This window comes from Prionailurus bengalensis, chromosome B3, assembly GCF_016509475.1.
Source record: "Prionailurus bengalensis isolate Pbe53 chromosome B3, Fcat_Pben_1.1_paternal_pri, whole genome shotgun sequence".
NCBI lineage: Eukaryota > Metazoa > Chordata > Mammalia > Carnivora > Felidae > Prionailurus > Prionailurus bengalensis.
The window spans coordinates 47307833-47326456 of record NC_057355.1 but is presented as its reverse complement, the minus strand read 5'-3'; the positions used below and the strand labels follow the sequence as shown (position 1 = coordinate 47326456).

Sequence of the window (18624 nt, the reverse complement as noted above, 5' to 3'; positions counted from 1 at the left end):
GAGAGGAAATGTTTCTGTCTGGCATATGTTCCTACTTCCAAGTGCTAAGCTCTTTGTTCTTACTCAGAAACACACTCATTGATCTCGCTAACTAAAGCAATTATCATCATTTAGTGGTCTTTTCCAAAAGCATTATTTCCACTCCAAAACACCACTTTTATTTGCCAAGTGTCACAATGTTACATCCTGGCAATTGGTCCACATTTATTGCCAAATTATGTAAGTCCTTGGTTGGGCTTAGTCCCCAACTGAGCAAATGTGTCTGTGTAGAGCATTAGGATTGTGGCATGGCCTGGTATCTGAAAATGAACAGCTGTCCTTAAACTCATTCATTAATTCAGTGTTTACACTGTGATTGGGAAGGAAATCCACATTTGTTTAAAACACCCGTGCCCAGCTGAGAAATGTCATTCTGTGAAAATATTGGATTGAGGTTTGTTGTCAAGGAAATGTAAATAGTGGACATTTCATGAAATTCAAATATGTGGATTAATTTACTAACAGGGAGCTAAGATTATAATAAACCAAGGTGGCCTTATTCAAAGATTGAAATGTAATTAGTGTTGACTGTAGTAGCAGCAGCTAATGAAAAGGGCTGTAAAACCCTCGAAAAGAATTTTCTTAATAAATATTAGAAGAAATATTTTCATAGAAAACTCAGAGTCAGCATAGAAGAGATTATTGGTGAGGAAGTTGTGACCCATTTAGCAAATATCATAAACAAAGCATTGCAGGGAGTAAAGTTATTTGTTCAGAAGTTCTTGTGTTAAGGGGCGCCTGGGTGGCGCAGTCGGTTAAGCGTCCGACTTCAGCCAGGTCACGATCTCGCGGTCCGTGAGTTCGAGCCCCGCGTCAGGCTCTGGGCTGATGGCTCGGAGCCTGGAGCCTGTTTCTGATTCTGTGTCTCCCTCTCTCTCTGCCCCTCCCCCGTTCATGCTCTGTCTCTCTCTGTCCCAAAAATAAATAAAAACGTTGAAAAAAAAAATTAAAAAAAAAAAAAAAAAAAAAAAAAAAGAAGTTCTTGTGTTAAAAAAGTACTTGTTACGAACTTGAATGAATACGAACACTTGTAGAGATCCAGAATAAAACGTGCCAGTCCTGCTCGGAGTCAGGATTGAGACACACCCGGTCATCTTGGTCCTGGCCTTTGTGCGTTGCTTCTTCAGCGTAAGGCAGGTTGGTTGTTCTTATTCTAGTGTTGAGGTGTTCTATAAATGTTACTAGCCTCGTCAAGCTAGATCAGTTTAAAAGCAGGCGACTTACCTTTTTCAAAATCCCACTCAAATGATCATAAAGGAGCAAAAATGTTAAAAGCTACGAAGACGAAGAATGGCAGTGTAGACCCTGTGGAGATGAGCTCGATCACACACAGAAGAGTGACCGTTGTATTGGTGGGGTGATTGGGCTTCACCCTGTGGTGGCAGTGGTGGAGAAAGGAGGTGACTTTCCTAGAGAGCCGCTGGGAGGCTCAGGGATGGAAGGCATGAAGCCTGGGTTGCCATAGGAGGCAGGGATGAGGGGCCAAATTCTAGGGAACTGTGTAAGTACCTTGAGAACCAGAGCAGCTAGCTGTCCAGGGCCTCGTCTACACCCTGGATATCTGGATACCCACACGTTTCTGCTCTGTTGCCCACCCCGAGGAAGGGAAGGGAGTATGGGTGGCTGAAAATAAAGGGATTGAATGAAAGCTGGGACCTCCACACTCTTCCCCTGCCCTGTCTCACAGTGCCCGCAGCCAGGCCTGGGCAGCCCCAGCAATGGATTGGGAGATTCCTTCCTTGAGAAATCAAACTGCGCCAGAAAAAAATGCTCCAGATCCTGAAATGTGCGTGTCCCTCATTGGAAATCTTGGCACCTTTCCACGCCCATTACTTGAAGCTCGCTAGCTAATAACTCCGCTGCACACACACAGAGCCTCCAATCTGCTTTTAGGAATTCACTGCTAAATAGGATTGGGCAGCCAAGGATCCCAGTCTTCTTAGGAAAGGTTTCAACATGAAAGAAAGGACGAAAACAAACCAGAAAGGAGAAACCTTATAGCAGATGCAGATACAGCAGAAAGCAGAAAAAACTTATTTTTTTGAAAAAAGTTATAGTATCTTCCAAGGGAGAGAAGCTATCTTATGTCTAAAATGAGAATAGCGTTTATGACACAGGAACACTTGGAGGACAAAAAGGAGATAAGGGGGATGATAAATACTTGAATTTTTTAAAAAGTTGGGGCGCCTGGGTGGCTCGGTCTGTTAAGCGCCCGACTTCGGCTCAGGTCATGATCTCGCGGTCCGTGAGTTCGAGCCCCGCGTCGGGCTCTGTGCTGACAGCTCAGAGCCTGGAGCCTGTTTCAGATTCTGTGTCTCCCTCTCTCTGACCCTCCCCCATTCATGCTCTGTCTCTCTCTGTCTCAAAATAAATAAACGTTAAAAAAAAAAAATTTAAAAAGTCGAGGATGTAGCTCTCAAGTAGAATTAAAAGGACAGAATTGAGAAGTGGATAAGAAAAGAAAATTGAAACAGCCTAACAGATACGACATTACTAATATATTACATGCAAAGACCAAAACAGTTCTCTGAACATTATCAGAGAAATAATAAGAACGTTTCATAGAACTGATGACATGAATTTCCAGATTGAAGAACTACATTAAACGCCCATGTTTTATAAAAGTGCCCAGTCTTAGAAAACCCTCATTCATATACGTCATGGTGAAATTTCAGAAGAGCAGAGACAAAGAAAAGGTCCTAAAAACTGTGGGAGAAAAAGAAACAGGGCACACTTGGAAGAAAGGATGTCTTAATAGTAGAATTCTTAACAGCATCCCTGGAAGCTACAGGATAATGGAAGTAATACTTTAAAAAATTGGAGAGAGGGGCGCCTGGGCGGCTCAGTCGGTTAAGCGTCCGACTTCAGCTCAGGTCACGATCTCGCGGTCTGTGAGTTCAAGCCCCGCGTCGGGCTCTGGGCTGATGGCTCAGAGCCTGGAGCCTGCTTCCGATTCTGTGTCTCCCTCTCTCTCTGCCCCTCCCCCGTTCATGCTCTGTCTCTCTCTGTCTCAAAAATAAATAAAAACGTTAAAAAAAATTAAAAAAATAAAAAATTGGAGAGAAATTTATTTCTTAGAAAAATTGTTTTTAATAATTTATTTTTTTGAGAGAGAAGCAGAGTGCGAGCAGGAGAGGGGCAGAGAGAGAGAGAGGGAGACACAGAATCCGAGGCAGGCTCCAGGCTCTGGGCTGTCAGCACAGGGCTTGCAGGGCTTGAACTCACGAGCCATGAGATCATGACCTGAGCTGAAGTCAGACGCTTAGCCGACTGAACCACCCAGGTGCCCTGAGGGAAAATTATTTCTAACCTGGATTCTAAATCCAGCTGGCCTATCAATCAAAAGTAAGCATAGAATAAAGACATTTTTCAAAATACAAGGACTGAAAAAGTTTACTTTCTTGGGTCTTTTCTTCTTTCTTTCTTTTTTTTTTTTTTAAATTTTTTTCAATGTTTTTTATTTATTTTTGGGACAGAGAGAGACAGAGCATGAAGGGGGGAGGGGCAGAGAGAGAGGGAGACGCAGAATCGGAAACAGGCTCCAGGCTCTGAGCCATCAGCCCAGAGCCCGACGCGGGGCTCGAACTCACGGACCGCGAGATCGTGACCTGGCTGAAGTCAGACGCTTAACCGACTGCGCCACCCAGGCACCCCTTTCTTGGGTCTTTTCTTAAGAAGCTACTCAGTTGTGCTCTGTCAGACCAATTGGGTAAACCAAGAACAAGGAAGGTCCAAAACTTAGGAAACAATATGGTGCAGAAGGAAGAGAGTAACCAGACCTTAACAGAGAGCAGGAGGATTGGCGGCTGCACCAGGAGAAAAGGGCACCAGATCATCTAATATGTTGGTTATTTGAAAATGAATACAGGTAAGCATCTAACACGTCATGTAGCAGATGAAAGAATTTAAGGTTAGGTATATTGAAATGAAGGCAAGTGCAAATAGCAATCGCATATTAACTCTAGAAAAGTTAAATATTTTAAGGAGAGATGGCCATAGTTTTCAGTTTGGCTCTTTAATGAATAAACATTTATATAATCATAACAGTATATATTAAAGTAATGTAAAAATATATTATCATAATAATACAAATATAAATAATATTGAGAAGCTAGCAGAGTGAGAAATTGGTATGTATGGTGTGTCCCATATGTAAAAGGGATACAAAGTTGCTGCGAGGCATAGTACTGAGCAACATGAAGGTGTATACCAGAGAAACAGCTAAAATTTGCAATTGGTTTCCTTTGGGGACTGTGATCGGGATGGGGAACGGAGGCTGAAGAGGCCAGGTTTTCATTATGTCTTGTTTTATTTTGATTAAAATGAAATCACTTAATTCTGTTAGTATAACTCTGAAAGTAAAAGTAGGCATAATGACATAATTGGGATTGGTGACTTAATAATGAATTTGCAGCTGAATATACCACTCTAAATTGTTCTTCTTTGTAAAATTGGAGGTGATGACATCTAACATATTTAAAAGAATAGTCACCAGCAGAAGTGACAGCACCATGCTAGTAGGAGACAGCTACATCCAGGAAGACTTAAGGCAAATTGAAAAGATGAAATAAGTAAGGATGTATGATAGCTGAATAAATAATTGCTAAAGTTGTATGGATGTATTTTTTTTTAATTTTTTTTTCAACGTTTATTTATTTTTGGGACAGAGAGAGACAGAGCATGTACGGGGGAGGGGCAGAGAGAGAGAGGGAGACAGGCTCCAGGCTCTGCTCTGAGCCATCAGCCCAGAGCCTGACGCGGGGCTCGAACTCAAAGACCGCAAGATCATGACCTGGCTGAAGTCGGACGCTTAACCGACTGCGCCACCCAGGCGCCCCTGTATGGATGTATTTTGAATTCCATGCTTTAAAAAAGAGACTATGTCCATTACCCATTAAATGTTGGCAAAAATTGTCCCTACAGAGGAAACCTCAGTACATTTAAAAAGGAAGGAATAATAGAAGTTTAATTTTCTGGCTACAGTGCATGTAGAAATTAACAACATAGAGAAATAAAGATCCTCTAAACCAAAACAACACAACAGCAAACATACTGGATGTGAAAAAACTTTCTGAGAAACAACTCATAGGTCAAAGAAGAAATCAAAACCACAACTTGAAACTATTTAGGAAATAATGATAGAAACATTACTGTGGTGGAAGTTATTGGCTGCTCTCCGAGTGTCTGTTTGCTTCTGCCTTTTTACTAACACCACGTTGATTTTTTTGAGTGTCAGTGACCAGCTAAAAATCTGTTCCCCAGTCCATCCTTGTACATGGGGGTGGCCATATGATCAAGTTCTCACCAATGAGGTAGATATAAAGTAATATTGATGGATGGGACTTTCAGGAAATCTCCTTAGAAAGGTTGACTCAGCTGGCCTGATAAACCTTTGGCATATGTGATGCTGGTTAGCCAATCATAAAGTGTCTAATACATGCTACAAGTAGATGACTGGAAAGATAAAAGAGGTGTTGCTCAGAAATATCCTGCCATCCATTCCAGCCTTGGACTTCCTACCTCTGGGGGAAAAAAAAAATCCTAACTCTTAAGTTGCTATTTTGGGTCTCTTTGTTAGTAGAAACCAGCCCAGTTCCTAACTGACATAGATATCACAACTCATGGGGTATAATTAAAGAATGAAAGTAAATGAAGCACGCAAGTCATGAAATTGGAAACAGAAAAACAAAAGCAAAGGAGAGCAGAAGGAAATAATAAAGAACTAGAACTCAATAAGAAAATTAAAAAAGGAGGGGCGCCTTGGTGGCTCAGTCAGTTAAGCATCCGACTCTTGATTTTGGCTCAGGTCATGATCTCATGGTTCAAGAGTTCAAGCCCTGCATCAGGCTCCATGCTGACAGTGTGGAGGCTGCTTGTGATTCTCTCTCTGCCCCTCCCCCCCTTGTACTTTCTCTCTCAAAAATCAAGAAACTTAAAAAAAAATTAGAAAAATGATTGCTATGTCTTGAGAACTAGTTGTTTAGGAGAACAATTATTAAAAAATATATATAGATACACATTTTATTTACACAAGAGACCGGTGAAGAAAGCACAAATAAAGACACTGGATAACTTGAGATAAAAAAGAGATGAAATGATCTACGCTTTGTAAAAAACAAAACAAAACAAAAAAAACTCTGTGCAAATAAATTTGAAAATGTGGATCTGATAGATGATTTTCTCAGAAAATGTGCTGCCAGACTGAGTCCAGAATAGAAAGACAACTGAAAAAGGCCCCTAGCAGTGAAAGAAATGACACAGCTGTTCTCTGTGACCAGTTGCTACTGTTCTTCCTGGGGCTTCTTTGCTCTCAGAGTTCTTCAGGGGGTGGAAGTGATTTCTGGTGGGAGGTCTCTGAGGGTGGGGTGGCCTGGGTGTCCTTCCCAGTCATCTGTGTGCAGTCTTTCTGACATGGTGGCCACATGCCACCAAAGGTGATGGCACCCGATTCTTAGCATTAGGATACATCACAAAGTAAAGGGCCCTGAGTCCTCAGTGTTTTATAACATTTTTCAGATCAATGTGTTACTGGAGCCCTTTTGGTAAGAAAAGATGATGAAGAGTTATTTTTAATCATTTTCTCTGATTGTCAGCCTCACAAAGTCAAAAATGTTTTAAATGTTATATCCAAATAAATAGTGATAAAGATTTCAAAGCAAGGCTGTACATAAAAAAGGTTGAAAGTGTTATTCCAACAAGAAGGTCAGTAATAGTACGGGAGAAAAGAAAAATGGTGAGCATCAGAATTCCTTAGCTCTTAATTGTTCCATGGAAAAGTACCTTGTTCTCAAATGCTGGTAACTGGAACATCCTATTGGTTAAAAATAAATAGCATAAAGTGGGAAGAAACCAACTAAGGAAAAAAACCCAAAGCAACCAGAACGGGCTGTCAACTAGAAACGGAGTAAGGAAGTTATGCCAAAGGCATCAGGTTAGTATGCCAGCCTTCCGCCCAGAGGCCAGGGTTCATCCGGAAAGGCCTGTTTGGGTGACCGTTTGGTTCTGAAGTGTCCTTGCTCCTTGTGTCTTCTTGAACTTGCCCCTCATAATCTTCATTTAAACAGATACGATTCGTACCTAATGCCCTCTTTTTACCTGTTTTTCCCTGGTAGCGAGAACCAGTGAACCATGGAGCTGTATTTCGGTGAATATCAACATGTGCAGCAAGAATATGGTGTCCATCTGAGACTCGCAAGTGATGATGGCAAAAAATCAAGGAATGCCCAGAACTCTAAGGCAGGCTCCTATGGTGTCAGTATTCGAGTACAGGGAATTGATGGCCACCCCTATATCGTCCTGAATAACACAGAGCGGTGTCTAGCAGGCTCGTCTTTTTCTGAAAACGGGCCACCATTTCCATCTCCAGTGATAAATAACCTGCCTCTGCATTCCAGCAACGGGTCTGTGCTAGAGGAGGACAGCGCAGAATTGCAGCTCCCAGAAAATCCTTATGCCCAACCTGGTCCTGTAAGAAACCTGAAACAATCCTCTCTCTTTGAGGGCAAGAATGGGGTTCTAGAAGGCAAAGAGGGGCCGGTGAAGCCATCTCACATGCTCAACTTTCAGCGGCATCCAGAGCTTTTGCAGCCCTACGACCCTGAAAAGAATGAATTGAACTTGCAAAATCACCAGCCTCCTGAGAGTAATTGGTTAAACACTTTAACAGAAGGTACCAACAATAAGAAGGCTTGGACATGCTTCCCCAAACCTAGTAGTTCGCAGCCTAGCAGCTCTCCTTTGGAAGATGTGGGCAAATCCAGTGTGACGGCCATTCGTTTGTGCAGCTCTGTGGTCATAGATGACCCCAAGAAGCAGACCTCAGTGTGCGTAAATGTTCAGAGCTGCACCAAGGAGGGGCTGGTAGAGGAGGCCCTTTCCCCCAGTGGGAGGTCCCTAACTGCCCACAGCCCACACACCCATCCCGAAACCAAGAAAGCCAGGCCGGACGTGCTTCCCTTCCGGCGACAGGATTCCGCGGGACCCGTCCTGGATGGAGCTCGGTCCCGGAGGTCCTCTTCCTCATCGGCAACTCCCACTTCGGCCAACTCTCTGTACAGATTTTTACTTGATGATCAGGAATGTGCCATCCATGCTGACAATGTGAATCGTCATGAAAACAGACGGTACATCCCCTTCTTGCCAGGAACTGGGCGGGATATTGATACAGGATCCATTCCTGGCGTGGATCAATTGATTGAAAAGTTTGACCAAAAATCTGGGCTCCAGAGGAGAGGAAGGTCTGGGAAGCGAAACAGAATCAACCCTGAAGACAGGAAGAGGTCCAGAAGCGTGGATAGTGCCTTTCCCTTTGGTCTCCAGGGGAACTCCGAGTACCTGAGTGAATTTAGCCGGAACCTGGGCAAGTCCAGTGAACACCTCCTCCGCCCGTCACAGGTCTGCCCGCAGAGGTCACCTGCTCAGGATCACCGTGGGAAACAGAGTGTGGGCCGTGCCTTCGCGAAGCTACAGGGGGCCCCCCTCAGGCCTCCCCAGCAGAGCAAAGATGGGAAAGTTCCAGAAACCAGAAGTGGTCGGGAGAGTACAAACACGCATGCATCTTCCCTCCCAGCACAAAGTAAAAAGGAGGAGGAAATCAAAACAGCCACCGCTACGCTGATGTTACAGAATCGGGCGCTAGCAACTTCACCTGACTCTGGTGCCAAGAAGATTTCTGTGAAGACGTTTACTTCCACCTCAGATACTCAGGTGATGCTAGTGGGTCCTTCTTTCTTTCCTTCTTTTTGCATTCCTTCTGCAGCCTCATGCTGCAGGAGGCTCTGGGAACACAGACCCTCTATCTTGAATCAGCAATTGCATATCCGATATTGTTTTAGTTTTCCCCTGCGGAGTTTTCAACCCACTGCCAATTGTATGGTTTTCCAAGTCAGTTCAGTACACCGAGAATCCCACTGTGGTCTTGCCTGTAAACGGACTTGTCAGAGTACAGAGAGGCTTGATTTTTTTTTGTCAGCCTATGTGTGAGATCTCAAAGTGTGCAGAATTTGTTTCCATCCGGAGGTTCAGTGTTGAGGTGTGTGTAGATATACTGATTTTTCTCATGAAATTGAGCGACCGGGTTAATACCTGGCCTGAGGAATTAGGTTAATTCTAATTTAGGTTAATCCTAAAGTGATGGAATTTATTTAAGTGATATATTTAGTGTTTTGGTAGTACCCATAAAAAATAATGATAGCGATAAAAGTGCTAATAAGGGTGTTAAGTGCCAGCCACTATTTGTTACATATTACAGGACTGCACCAACTCTGTGAAGGTAGGTACGATTAATCTCCATTTACAGGTGAGAAAATTGAGGTGAGGTAAAGTTAAGTAACTTGCTCAAGGTTACAGAGCTACTAACTGGTGGAGCCAGTTATAATGAGGATCCTTACCTGAGGAATTGTTTTCAGAAAGTAGGAAGGTGTTTGGAAGCTTCTGCTTCAGGGTTTCTGCCTGCTTCCTGGAAACTCCATCCTGTGATCTAATAACAGCCTTTATATTCCAGGCCACACCAGATCTGTTGAAAGGCCCGCAAGAGCTCACTCAACAAAGCAATGAGGAGACGGCCAAGCAGATACTTTACAATTACCTCAAAGAAGGGTTAGTGATATTCCTTAAAGGACCAAAATATTGTCCTTTCTGGTGGGGTCTTGATTTTTTTCTCCTGAGACCTTGTGTTTTGCCTTGCCTTTCTGATCTGTGTGAACTATTGAGGCTTAGGACTCAATGGCTGGAGTTTTCCTAACAGTATTTGAGTCTTGGGTACTGAGTGTGAAGAGCAAGGGGATGATGAATATATGTGATATATATTTTAATTATTTTAAACCTGTACATCCAACGTGAGACTTGAACTCACGACACCAAGAGCAACAGCCACATGCTTTTCTGACAGGGCCAGCCAGGCACCCCTGTTTTTCAAATGACTTTTTCTTGTTCAAAAGAAGTCAAAGATAGGAAGAATATCTACTCTTCGGTTTTCAACTAAGTCAGCCACCTTGAGTTCTTCATGCACAGAGTAGTAATCAATTATTCGCAGTTACAAAGAAAACCACCTCCCCCACCCCCCGAGTTGACATTGGCCAGGAGCCCCTACTTCTATGATTTTTAAAGCATGTATGACTCATTTCAAAGAAGTGCTTTTCACATACTTATCTTGGAGGTTGAGTTTGAGTAATCTGGTTTTCAGTCCTTGCTTAGATACTAAGTCAGGAATTTGCAGTTTCTGTTTCCATTGTCTCATCAGATAGGATTAAAAAGGAAAAAAACTTTACAGCCTGATGTGACTGCAAGTCACTTACTTGAACAAGTACCCATTGGTATCAAAACCCTTCGTATTTTTGCATCGTACCTTGCAAATATAGATCAGTAATACAAAGCTGACAAAATAGGTTCAGAGTATAAGAGATGGGCTCTTTTTTTTGAGGTGAGGGAGAGGTAGTAACTGAAGAGATCCTTTTAGCTAAGAACTAGTTATTGGTGTCTCTCTGTGAAGGTTTTTACCATGTTAAGATTTAGGGAGAAGAACTTTTGATTTTTAGAATTCTTTCTCTAATTTTTTTTTTTTTTTTTTTTGCTCATGATTTATTGAGAGACTGGGGAGACAGACTTTAATAGGAGGTGGCTATTTAAGGAAACTTATTTAAAATTTTCCTAATTGCCAGGTATGTGTGATAGAAGGTGTGGTAGAAGTTAATAAAACTCTGATCATTACCTGTGAAAATGTAGACAGCTGCTGTGTTGACAGTCTTGGCCTGGGGGATATATTTTTTTTAAACACAGCATAAAAACCAGTTAAAATCACTGTAGATCATTCTTAGCATTAAGATTTAAGAGTAAAGTGTGTGACTGTGGGTTGTGAGAGAGAGACACACACAGAAGAAATTCCTTGCTGGAATGAAATCAGTCATTTGAGTCAAACAACATATTAGTAAATTTTCACTGTGTGTTTTCTCCAGGCTTAGAATGTGGGTATATCTCTTTCACATGTTTGGGAATAGGAACTCTTCTCCTAAATTGAGTGGTAACGTGTAACAAGGTGTTGGAAGAGAAATACGCCATCCATCCTGTTCTTCCCTCAGTGGTTTTGTCTGCAGCCTTAATTAATTCATACCTCTTGCAATTTATCTTCTTAAACGGCTTGTTTGTGTGTCCTGGCATCTGAAGTATCCTGAGAACTGTGGTTGTGCCCCTTACTGGTTTTTTTTTTTCTTCCTCCTGCCTGTTTTCCAGAAGCACCGATAATGATGATGCAACTAAACGGAAGGTCAACCTGGTTTTTGAGAAAATCCAGACTTTAAAGTCTCGAGCAGCAGGGAGCACACAAGGAAATAATCAAGTAAACTGGAGTTTTGTATTCTGTAGAGGGCATTTAACTTGGAATGTGGCAAACAAATTGTTGTTTCTTCAGCCTGTACATTTGGTTATGGCAGTAAGTGGGAAGTTACCCAAGTTGTGAGCAGGACCTAAGATGGAAGACCATGCTTTAAATATTATTATTATGCACCAACTTTTTTTTCAGAAAGGTTTTAAGATATTTTATTTTTAAAAATAATAGCATATTGGGGCTCCTGGGTGACTCATTTGGTTAAGTGGCCGACTTTGGCTCAGGTCATGATCTCATGGCTTGAAGGCTCTTGAGTTCGACCCCCGGGTCGGCCTCTGTGCTGACAGAGCCTGTGTCTGTGTCTCCCTCTGTCTCTGCCTCTCCCCTGCTTGCGCTCAGTCTCTCTCTCTCTCTCTCTCTCTCAGAAAAAATAAAAATTAAATTAAAAAAAAAAACCTATAACAAGACAAACAGGTGGTGAAACAAATAGGTAGTGAAATTGAGAAAGAGAAAATAAAAATAGGAAGAATGGGGCATCTGGGTGGCTCAGTCAGTTAAGTATCCAACTTTAGCTCAGGTCATGATCTGATGGTCCATGAGTTCGAGCCCTGCATCACGCTCTGTGCTGACAGCTCGGAGCCTGTGACCTGCTTTGGATTCAGTGTCTCCCTCTCTCTCTCTCTGCCCCTCCCCCGCTCATGCTATGTCTCTGTCTCAAAAATAAACAAACATTTAAAAAAAAAAAAGAATGGGAAGAATGACTTGAAATCATGGATGGAGAACCCTAACATATTCCAAGGTATTGAAGGAAGGTAATTGTGAACTGGACCCAAGCTCTAGAACTTCAGAGAGTCAGAAATAAGAGGATAAGAACAAGAGAATAAGAATAGAGACTGGTGAAATCAACCAGCATGGGTGGGAGAGAAAGGAAAGAATGGATTGGGGCCAAATTCTTAAAAAAAAAAAAAAAAAAAAAAAAAAAAATTCCTATTTATTACACTGAATTCCAGTTGGGACTTGGAGATTTTTTGTTGTTGTTAGAAGAGTCCTCTCATATTTGATGAACATCTGCTACATGTCAGACACACCTTGTGCCCTGAGAGGAAGCAACATTTAAGAGGGATGACTAAAAGCTTGTTCCTCAACCCTGCACCACCTGAATTGACATCCACTTCTTGCTTGTGTGTCTTCTCTTTCTCTTCTGGGGAATTCTGCATGGACAGGAAAGAAAATGCCAGAGACAAGTCACAGGAAGTTTGTCTATAGCTTCTTTGTAACTTTGGAAACATATGTATACACGATGTTTTTAGGCATCAGCTACCCTCTTCTCTCTACTGTTCAGCACTCAGCTAACCCATGACTGCTGTTATGATATCCAGTAGAACAGTTACATACATACATTATTCGCACAGGGGAATCTTAGAATTATATACCATGCTTATAGGCAAGCTTCAGGGGTTCTCCATAGTTCTTACAATTGAAGTGTTTTGCTAAAACTCTTAAATCCAAATTATCGCTGTGAGTCTTGCTTTTCACTCACTGGCATATTTTTTGGGTGAGAACATACATCTTTGGTCTTGATGTTGAGACTGTGTTTGTGGGCACAGACTAAGGGGATCTGGATCAAACTAGGGAAGTTAGGTTAAGCCCTTTAGAATCCAGGACACTAATGGTGTCTCAAAAGAGTAAAGAACACTCTGGGAGAAGAAGGGAAGGCAGGGCTTTCTAGGTAGAGGGACCGGCATGAACAAATATAAAGAGGTGTGTGTTTGCTATATTTAGGGGACTGGAGGTAGTTTAATGTAGCTGGAGCAGAGAGCCAGGATATGGGGAGGAAGTGCCAGGTAGAAAGGACCTTGGATATCACATAAGTTTCCATTTTAGGCTGAAGGTAATGGGCCATCATTGATGGACTTTGAACAGGAATGAATAGTGTCATATTCGTAGAAATTTATTCCTTTTGCAGCTTTTGGAGAGAGGTAAGGTAAGAGGAAGGGAGATCAGTTAGGCTGCTGGCGCATGAAGCCAGAGATGATGAGATGAACCATAGCTCTTCGACTTCTGGCTGAGATCACAGCACCATGACTGCTGAATTGCCCATACTTTTCTACTCTCCATCTCTCCCTGTTATTTCTGAATCTGATTATCTGCAGGCAAAGGCTTGGGAGTTTTATCTTTTTGGTGTCAGCTAAGTGATTTCCTATGAGAGAAGGAAAACCCATGTTGGAAACAGCAGAGCAGGTAGAGTTTTCATTTGGGCAAGAACAATGTACAATTTCTCATGAGTTGGATTTAGATTTCCATATTGGATTGTTCTCATTTTGCTTAAGGAAATAGGAAGTCCTGTGTTTTTGTTGATTGTTGGGTTCAGTTAACTTCACAGGAGTAAGTCAGGAAGTACCTCCTTCCAAGTTCATTATACACAGCTCACACCTGGATTCAGGTGCAGGAGAGCCAGGACATGGCATTTTCTAGCTTCATTTCCTGACTCCCCTTTGTAGTTTTCTAGCCACTTTGCTATAGGATTTTAGCCAAATCCTTTTGAGAGCATCTCCTGTTATTGTATCCATGGAAGAAACAAAAAGAGATCATTAATATTCATACTCAGATCAGAGATGATATTTTCTAATAGGCTCTCTTTAATCAGATCCCTCTTTGTTATATCTGTCTTCATTATGGAAATGTAGCATCCAAAAGAAGAAAGCCATTGTAGCTAGCATCCGTTTATTTATTACTTGTATACAGGCATATGCAGAGAGTGAGAAAATTTCTGGTTATGGAGCAGTAAGTCCCAATGTCATGGAAGTTCTGTAATAGATGGATTGTGTGAAGGGCCTCGGAGACACGGAGACGTGGGCTTTGGGTATAACTTTATGCAGTGGATGAATCTTCAACAAATATTTATTTTGATCTTTTTATATTGTTCTATTGGCATCTGACTCATATACAGTAAATTGCACAAATCTTAACTGTGTAGTTTATTGAGTTTTTTTTTTTTAATTTTTTTTTTTTTTAACATTCATTTATCTTTGAGACAGAGAGAGACAGAGCATGAATGGGGGAGGGTCAGAGAGAGGGAGACACAGAATCCGAAATGGGCTCCAGGCTCTGAGCTGTCAGCAGAGCCTGACGTGGGGCTCGAACTCACAGACCGTGAGATCATGACCTGAGCTGAAATGGGCCGCTCAACCGACCGAGCCACCCAGGCGCCCCTACTGAGTTTTTAACAGAGGTGTGTGTCCATGCCCACACCACCCAGATGAAGATACAGAACGTTCTGATCATCCCCAGAAAGTCTCCTTGCGTCCCTGTCTCTATAGGGATTTACATTTGAATTGGATCTTAAGATTTTGGTGTTACTGCTCAGATTGTATTTTGGGAGATGGAGAAAATAAAGCATCATGAACATTTACATTAGAGAATCTTTGCAATAATTATAGGCTTCTAATTCTTCGTCTGAAGTCAGAGATCTGTTGGAACAGAAAAACAAGTTGACCACAGAAGTGGCCGAACTTCAGAGACAGCTTCAGCTAGAAGTCAAGGTACCTGTTTTTTCCTTTGTTATTATTAACATTTCTGTCTTGCTTGATAATATTTTAAGCACATTGGGATGCCCAAGTGAAGTGAAAGTCAGGTTTTTTTGGTCCCCAAAAGAAACATTCCTCTCACCGCTGAGTAAAAATTCCTGTATATTTGGCTCCTGCTGTCCAGAGAAATTTTTATGTTTCTATTTTTTAAGTAACCAAAGCATATAGACACCATTTGCTCTGACAGAGTGAAACACTGTTGGATTCAGGCAGGCCAGTAGGAAACTTAAATGCATATAAAATACCCAAACTGAGTGATAGAAATAGCAGACCGAGGTTTAGCTGTCTTCATAGTTCTTTTAGACATATTACAGCTCATTCAATATTTAATATTCTTTCCAGTTGCAAAGTCCCATGCGAAATGATGTAGTTTGATTAAGTTTTCTAATAAGTAAGTGCAAAAGCCATGGAGTCCATCAGAGTTTCGAGGTAATCTGTGGGATTGCGTTAGTGTTGAGTGGAAGTACTTTCAGATCACATGTATTTATATTAGAATCAGCAGAACATCAAGGAAGAGAGAGAGAGGATGAAAGCAAACTTGGAAGAGCTCCAGGGCCAGCACGACAGTAAGGTGGAAGAGAACTCCATGCTGCAACAGCGACTAGAAGAAAGTGAAGGGGAGCTCCGGAAGAACCTGGAGGAGTGAGTCCCGGGCCAAGAGCCTCTGCCCTTCCTGGGTTCTTGCATCCCACGTAGCCAGAATCTTTTTGTCCGTTTAATACCAACCAGCCTTCCAGATGTTAATAGGGGCTGCTCACCCTTCCTTTTCTCCCTCTTAACCTTTTAAAATGGGGAAACTGGTGACACATGCAGAAAGGTTAATAATTTAAAAAATCTTTATATACCTTAAAAAATGCCTTGTCAAGTTTCAGCCCCTTAGAGTGGCTCTTCATAGCAGATAAGTGAGAAGCAGGGAATACAGAGTGTTGATATCTAAAGACAGAGTTCTCGAGGGATCTGGACCCAGCCTCTAAAAAGCACATCATATCACTTCTGTAATCTCCTAGTTGGTGAATTTTCTCCTGAGTGTTGCTGACCAGTGCTTATGCATCTGTTGAGTCTGCGGAGAGGGAAAGTCAAAGCCAAGATGGCCCTGTCATTATGTCATATTAAAATCTGCAACAAAAGGATCTGAAACCAGTGTCCGAAAACGTACAATGCTATGAAGCTCTGTGGACATGGTGGAAACCTTAAGTGAAGGTTTAAGTGGGGGTGAAATCTAGAAGGGAATTCAAGAAAAATAAGACATTATATAATAAAATCATTTAATTGCCCTTGCTATTTTGATGATGTAGTTTCTGCTTTTAAAGCATTCTTAGAGGTTAATTCCGGAAGAATTGGTGAGAAAAAAGCAAAATTTAGGGTATAGTAAAGACTTTACAAAATAAAAAGGTAAAACAGTTGTCAGTTTGATTTAGAGCAGAGGTTGGCAAACTTTTTCTGTCAGATAGTAAATACTTTATGGTTTATGGGCCATATGGTCTTTGTTGAACCCATTCACTTTTGCCATTGTATTGTGCAAATGACCATATGCAATATATAAATGAATGAGCATGGTTATATTCTGATAAAACTTTATTTGCAAAAATTGGCTGTGGGCCAGATTGGCCAATAGGCCATGATTTGCCAGTTCTCCTGGGGCTGGGGGTAGGGTAGGGTAGGGTGGGAGGTAGGGAATAGGGTGGCTTTGGTGAAGGCATTATCAAAGAGGTTGTGCTTTTTGGGGGTCAGTTTCTCACCTTATTGTCTAAATTCCAGGACCCTGTGGTCTCCTTCTGGGGAGAAATGGTCACTGTATAACCTTTCCCATTACACTGGTTTGAGTTCTCATTTGTCTTCTTGTTAGGCAAGTTAGACTGAAGTCATGAGTTCTCACCAGTGCCTTTTCTGGTTTGTGATGCCTTGTTCAGTATAGAATGGACAACAGGGGAGGCTCTTTGGGGCTTTAGATGACTCTGCTTGACCATCCTAAGGTCCACAATCAGACTGGATGAAAAAAAGCTGGGCCCAGGAGAGTCTCTCTAACGGGCTTCCTTCCCTGCCAGACTGTTCCAGGTGAAGATGGAACGGGAACAGCACCAGACTGAGATCAGAGATCTTCAGGACCAGCTTTCAGAAATGCATGATGAGTTGGACAGTGCTAAACGATCCGAGGACAGGGAGAAGGGAGCTCTGATTGAGGTAAGGGGGACTGTGGGATCAGCTGATATGAAAGCATCTGCCTGGAGAGGATGGGATGGGTGGAGGTGGGGCAGACTGGATACTATGAGCCATAGTCTGTTACGTGTATTTGCTGCACTGTGCCTATGACTAGATTCCATAAAAGCATCACAGTATTATTTCCTTCTAGATTAATAGTTTTTAAACCTTGTCTTAGGAAAAATTTCAACCATACAGTAAAGTAGAAAGAGCAATTTATGAATTCCCATGGAGCTCCAACCCAGATCCAACAGTCGTCAACATTTTGCCATACTTTTACCATTTCTTCATCTGTCCATTTATCCCATTATTTTTTCATCTGTCCATCTGTTTGTCTTTTCTGAATCATTTCACAGTTGATTACAGATAATACCACACTTCACTCCTAAATTCTTTGGCATGCATCTTAAAAAAATTAGGGAATTTTGTTATAACCACAATACTATTATCATGCCTAAAACAATTAATAATTCCTATAATATAACAATAATGCTAATACCTGGTCCTTACTGAGAATTTACCAGTTGTCCCTCAAGTATATTTTATAGTTGTTCCTCCATACCCCAAGCCAGGATCCAACCTAGAATCCCATATTGCTGTAATTGTTTTCTCTCTTTGAGTTTGTCTTTGTATAGATTTTGGTGCATATTTCCAGCTTTCTTCCATTCCATTGGTTTTTGGAAGAGACCAGACCAATGGCCCATATTTTGGATTTGTCCGATTGTTCCTTATGGGGTCCATTAACTTGTTCCACTATCTTGTGCGTTGCCAGTAAATTTGAGGTTAGATCTAAACACTAACAGATTCAGGTTAAACTTTGGGTAAAAACACTTTGTAAGTAATACTAATTATGAGAAAGCATTTTAAAGATGTTAGTGCCTATACAGCACTTATCACAGTTAAGTTTTTGTTTAAGGCTCCTACAAGACTGTAAGCTGTAGGAGGCAGGGTTGGTGATGACTGGCTTAGTGTTTTATCTGCAATAGCTGTACCTGTGACTGGGACATATGGCACTCAGCACATATTTGGTGGATGGTTGGCTGGATGCATTATGAATGAATGAATAAGTGAATGAATGAATATATTTGCTGTGTACATAGGCTGCCTATCTGGCTTTTGCCTGTATGAGTATATTCCCTACTGAATATTTAGCTCTTCTGAATCCATGACTCAGTGGATGAGGTTGACTCTTTCCACTGCTTAACATTTGTTGATGATTGTGTGGTTTTCCAAAGACCATCATTATCTCTCCCCTGAATTAGATTGCCATTCTGTTGAGGTGGTAGATACACACATAGGTTATGAACATTGACATTGTTTTGTTGGGAATTGGGTATAATCGAGGCTCAGAAACAGACAGAACTTGTATCTCTGCGCTCATTTAGATGTTTTGATGTTGGCTATAATACTGTCATAACCTGTATTCTTGGCATAGTTTTGACATTTATTTCCTTATAAGCGTTGGTTTATAGGAACAGC

General features: G+C 41.7%; 1 protein-coding gene across 4 annotated transcripts in view; it reads left to right on the top strand.

Annotated features, from left to right (window-relative positions):
- CGNL1 (cingulin like 1) overlaps positions 1-18624 on the top strand; it is a 161246-nt gene that overhangs the window by 53589 nt on the left and 89033 nt on the right. For 3 of the 4 annotated variants that reach the window (XM_043555333.1, XM_043555336.1, XM_043555334.1), the window contains exons 2-7: positions 7152-8745; positions 9542-9636; positions 11266-11371; positions 14800-14901; positions 15440-15588; positions 16992-17127. In XM_043555333.1, the coding sequence (XP_043411268.1) occupies positions 7168-8745; positions 9542-9636; positions 11266-11371; positions 14800-14901; positions 15440-15588; positions 16992-17127 (2166 nt within the window). In that variant the 5' untranslated portion in view covers positions 7152-7167. The remainder of the gene's footprint in view (positions 1-7151; positions 8746-9541; positions 9637-11265; positions 11372-14799; positions 14902-15439; positions 15589-16991; positions 17128-18624) is intronic. The other variant, XM_043555335.1, reaches the window with a different exon arrangement.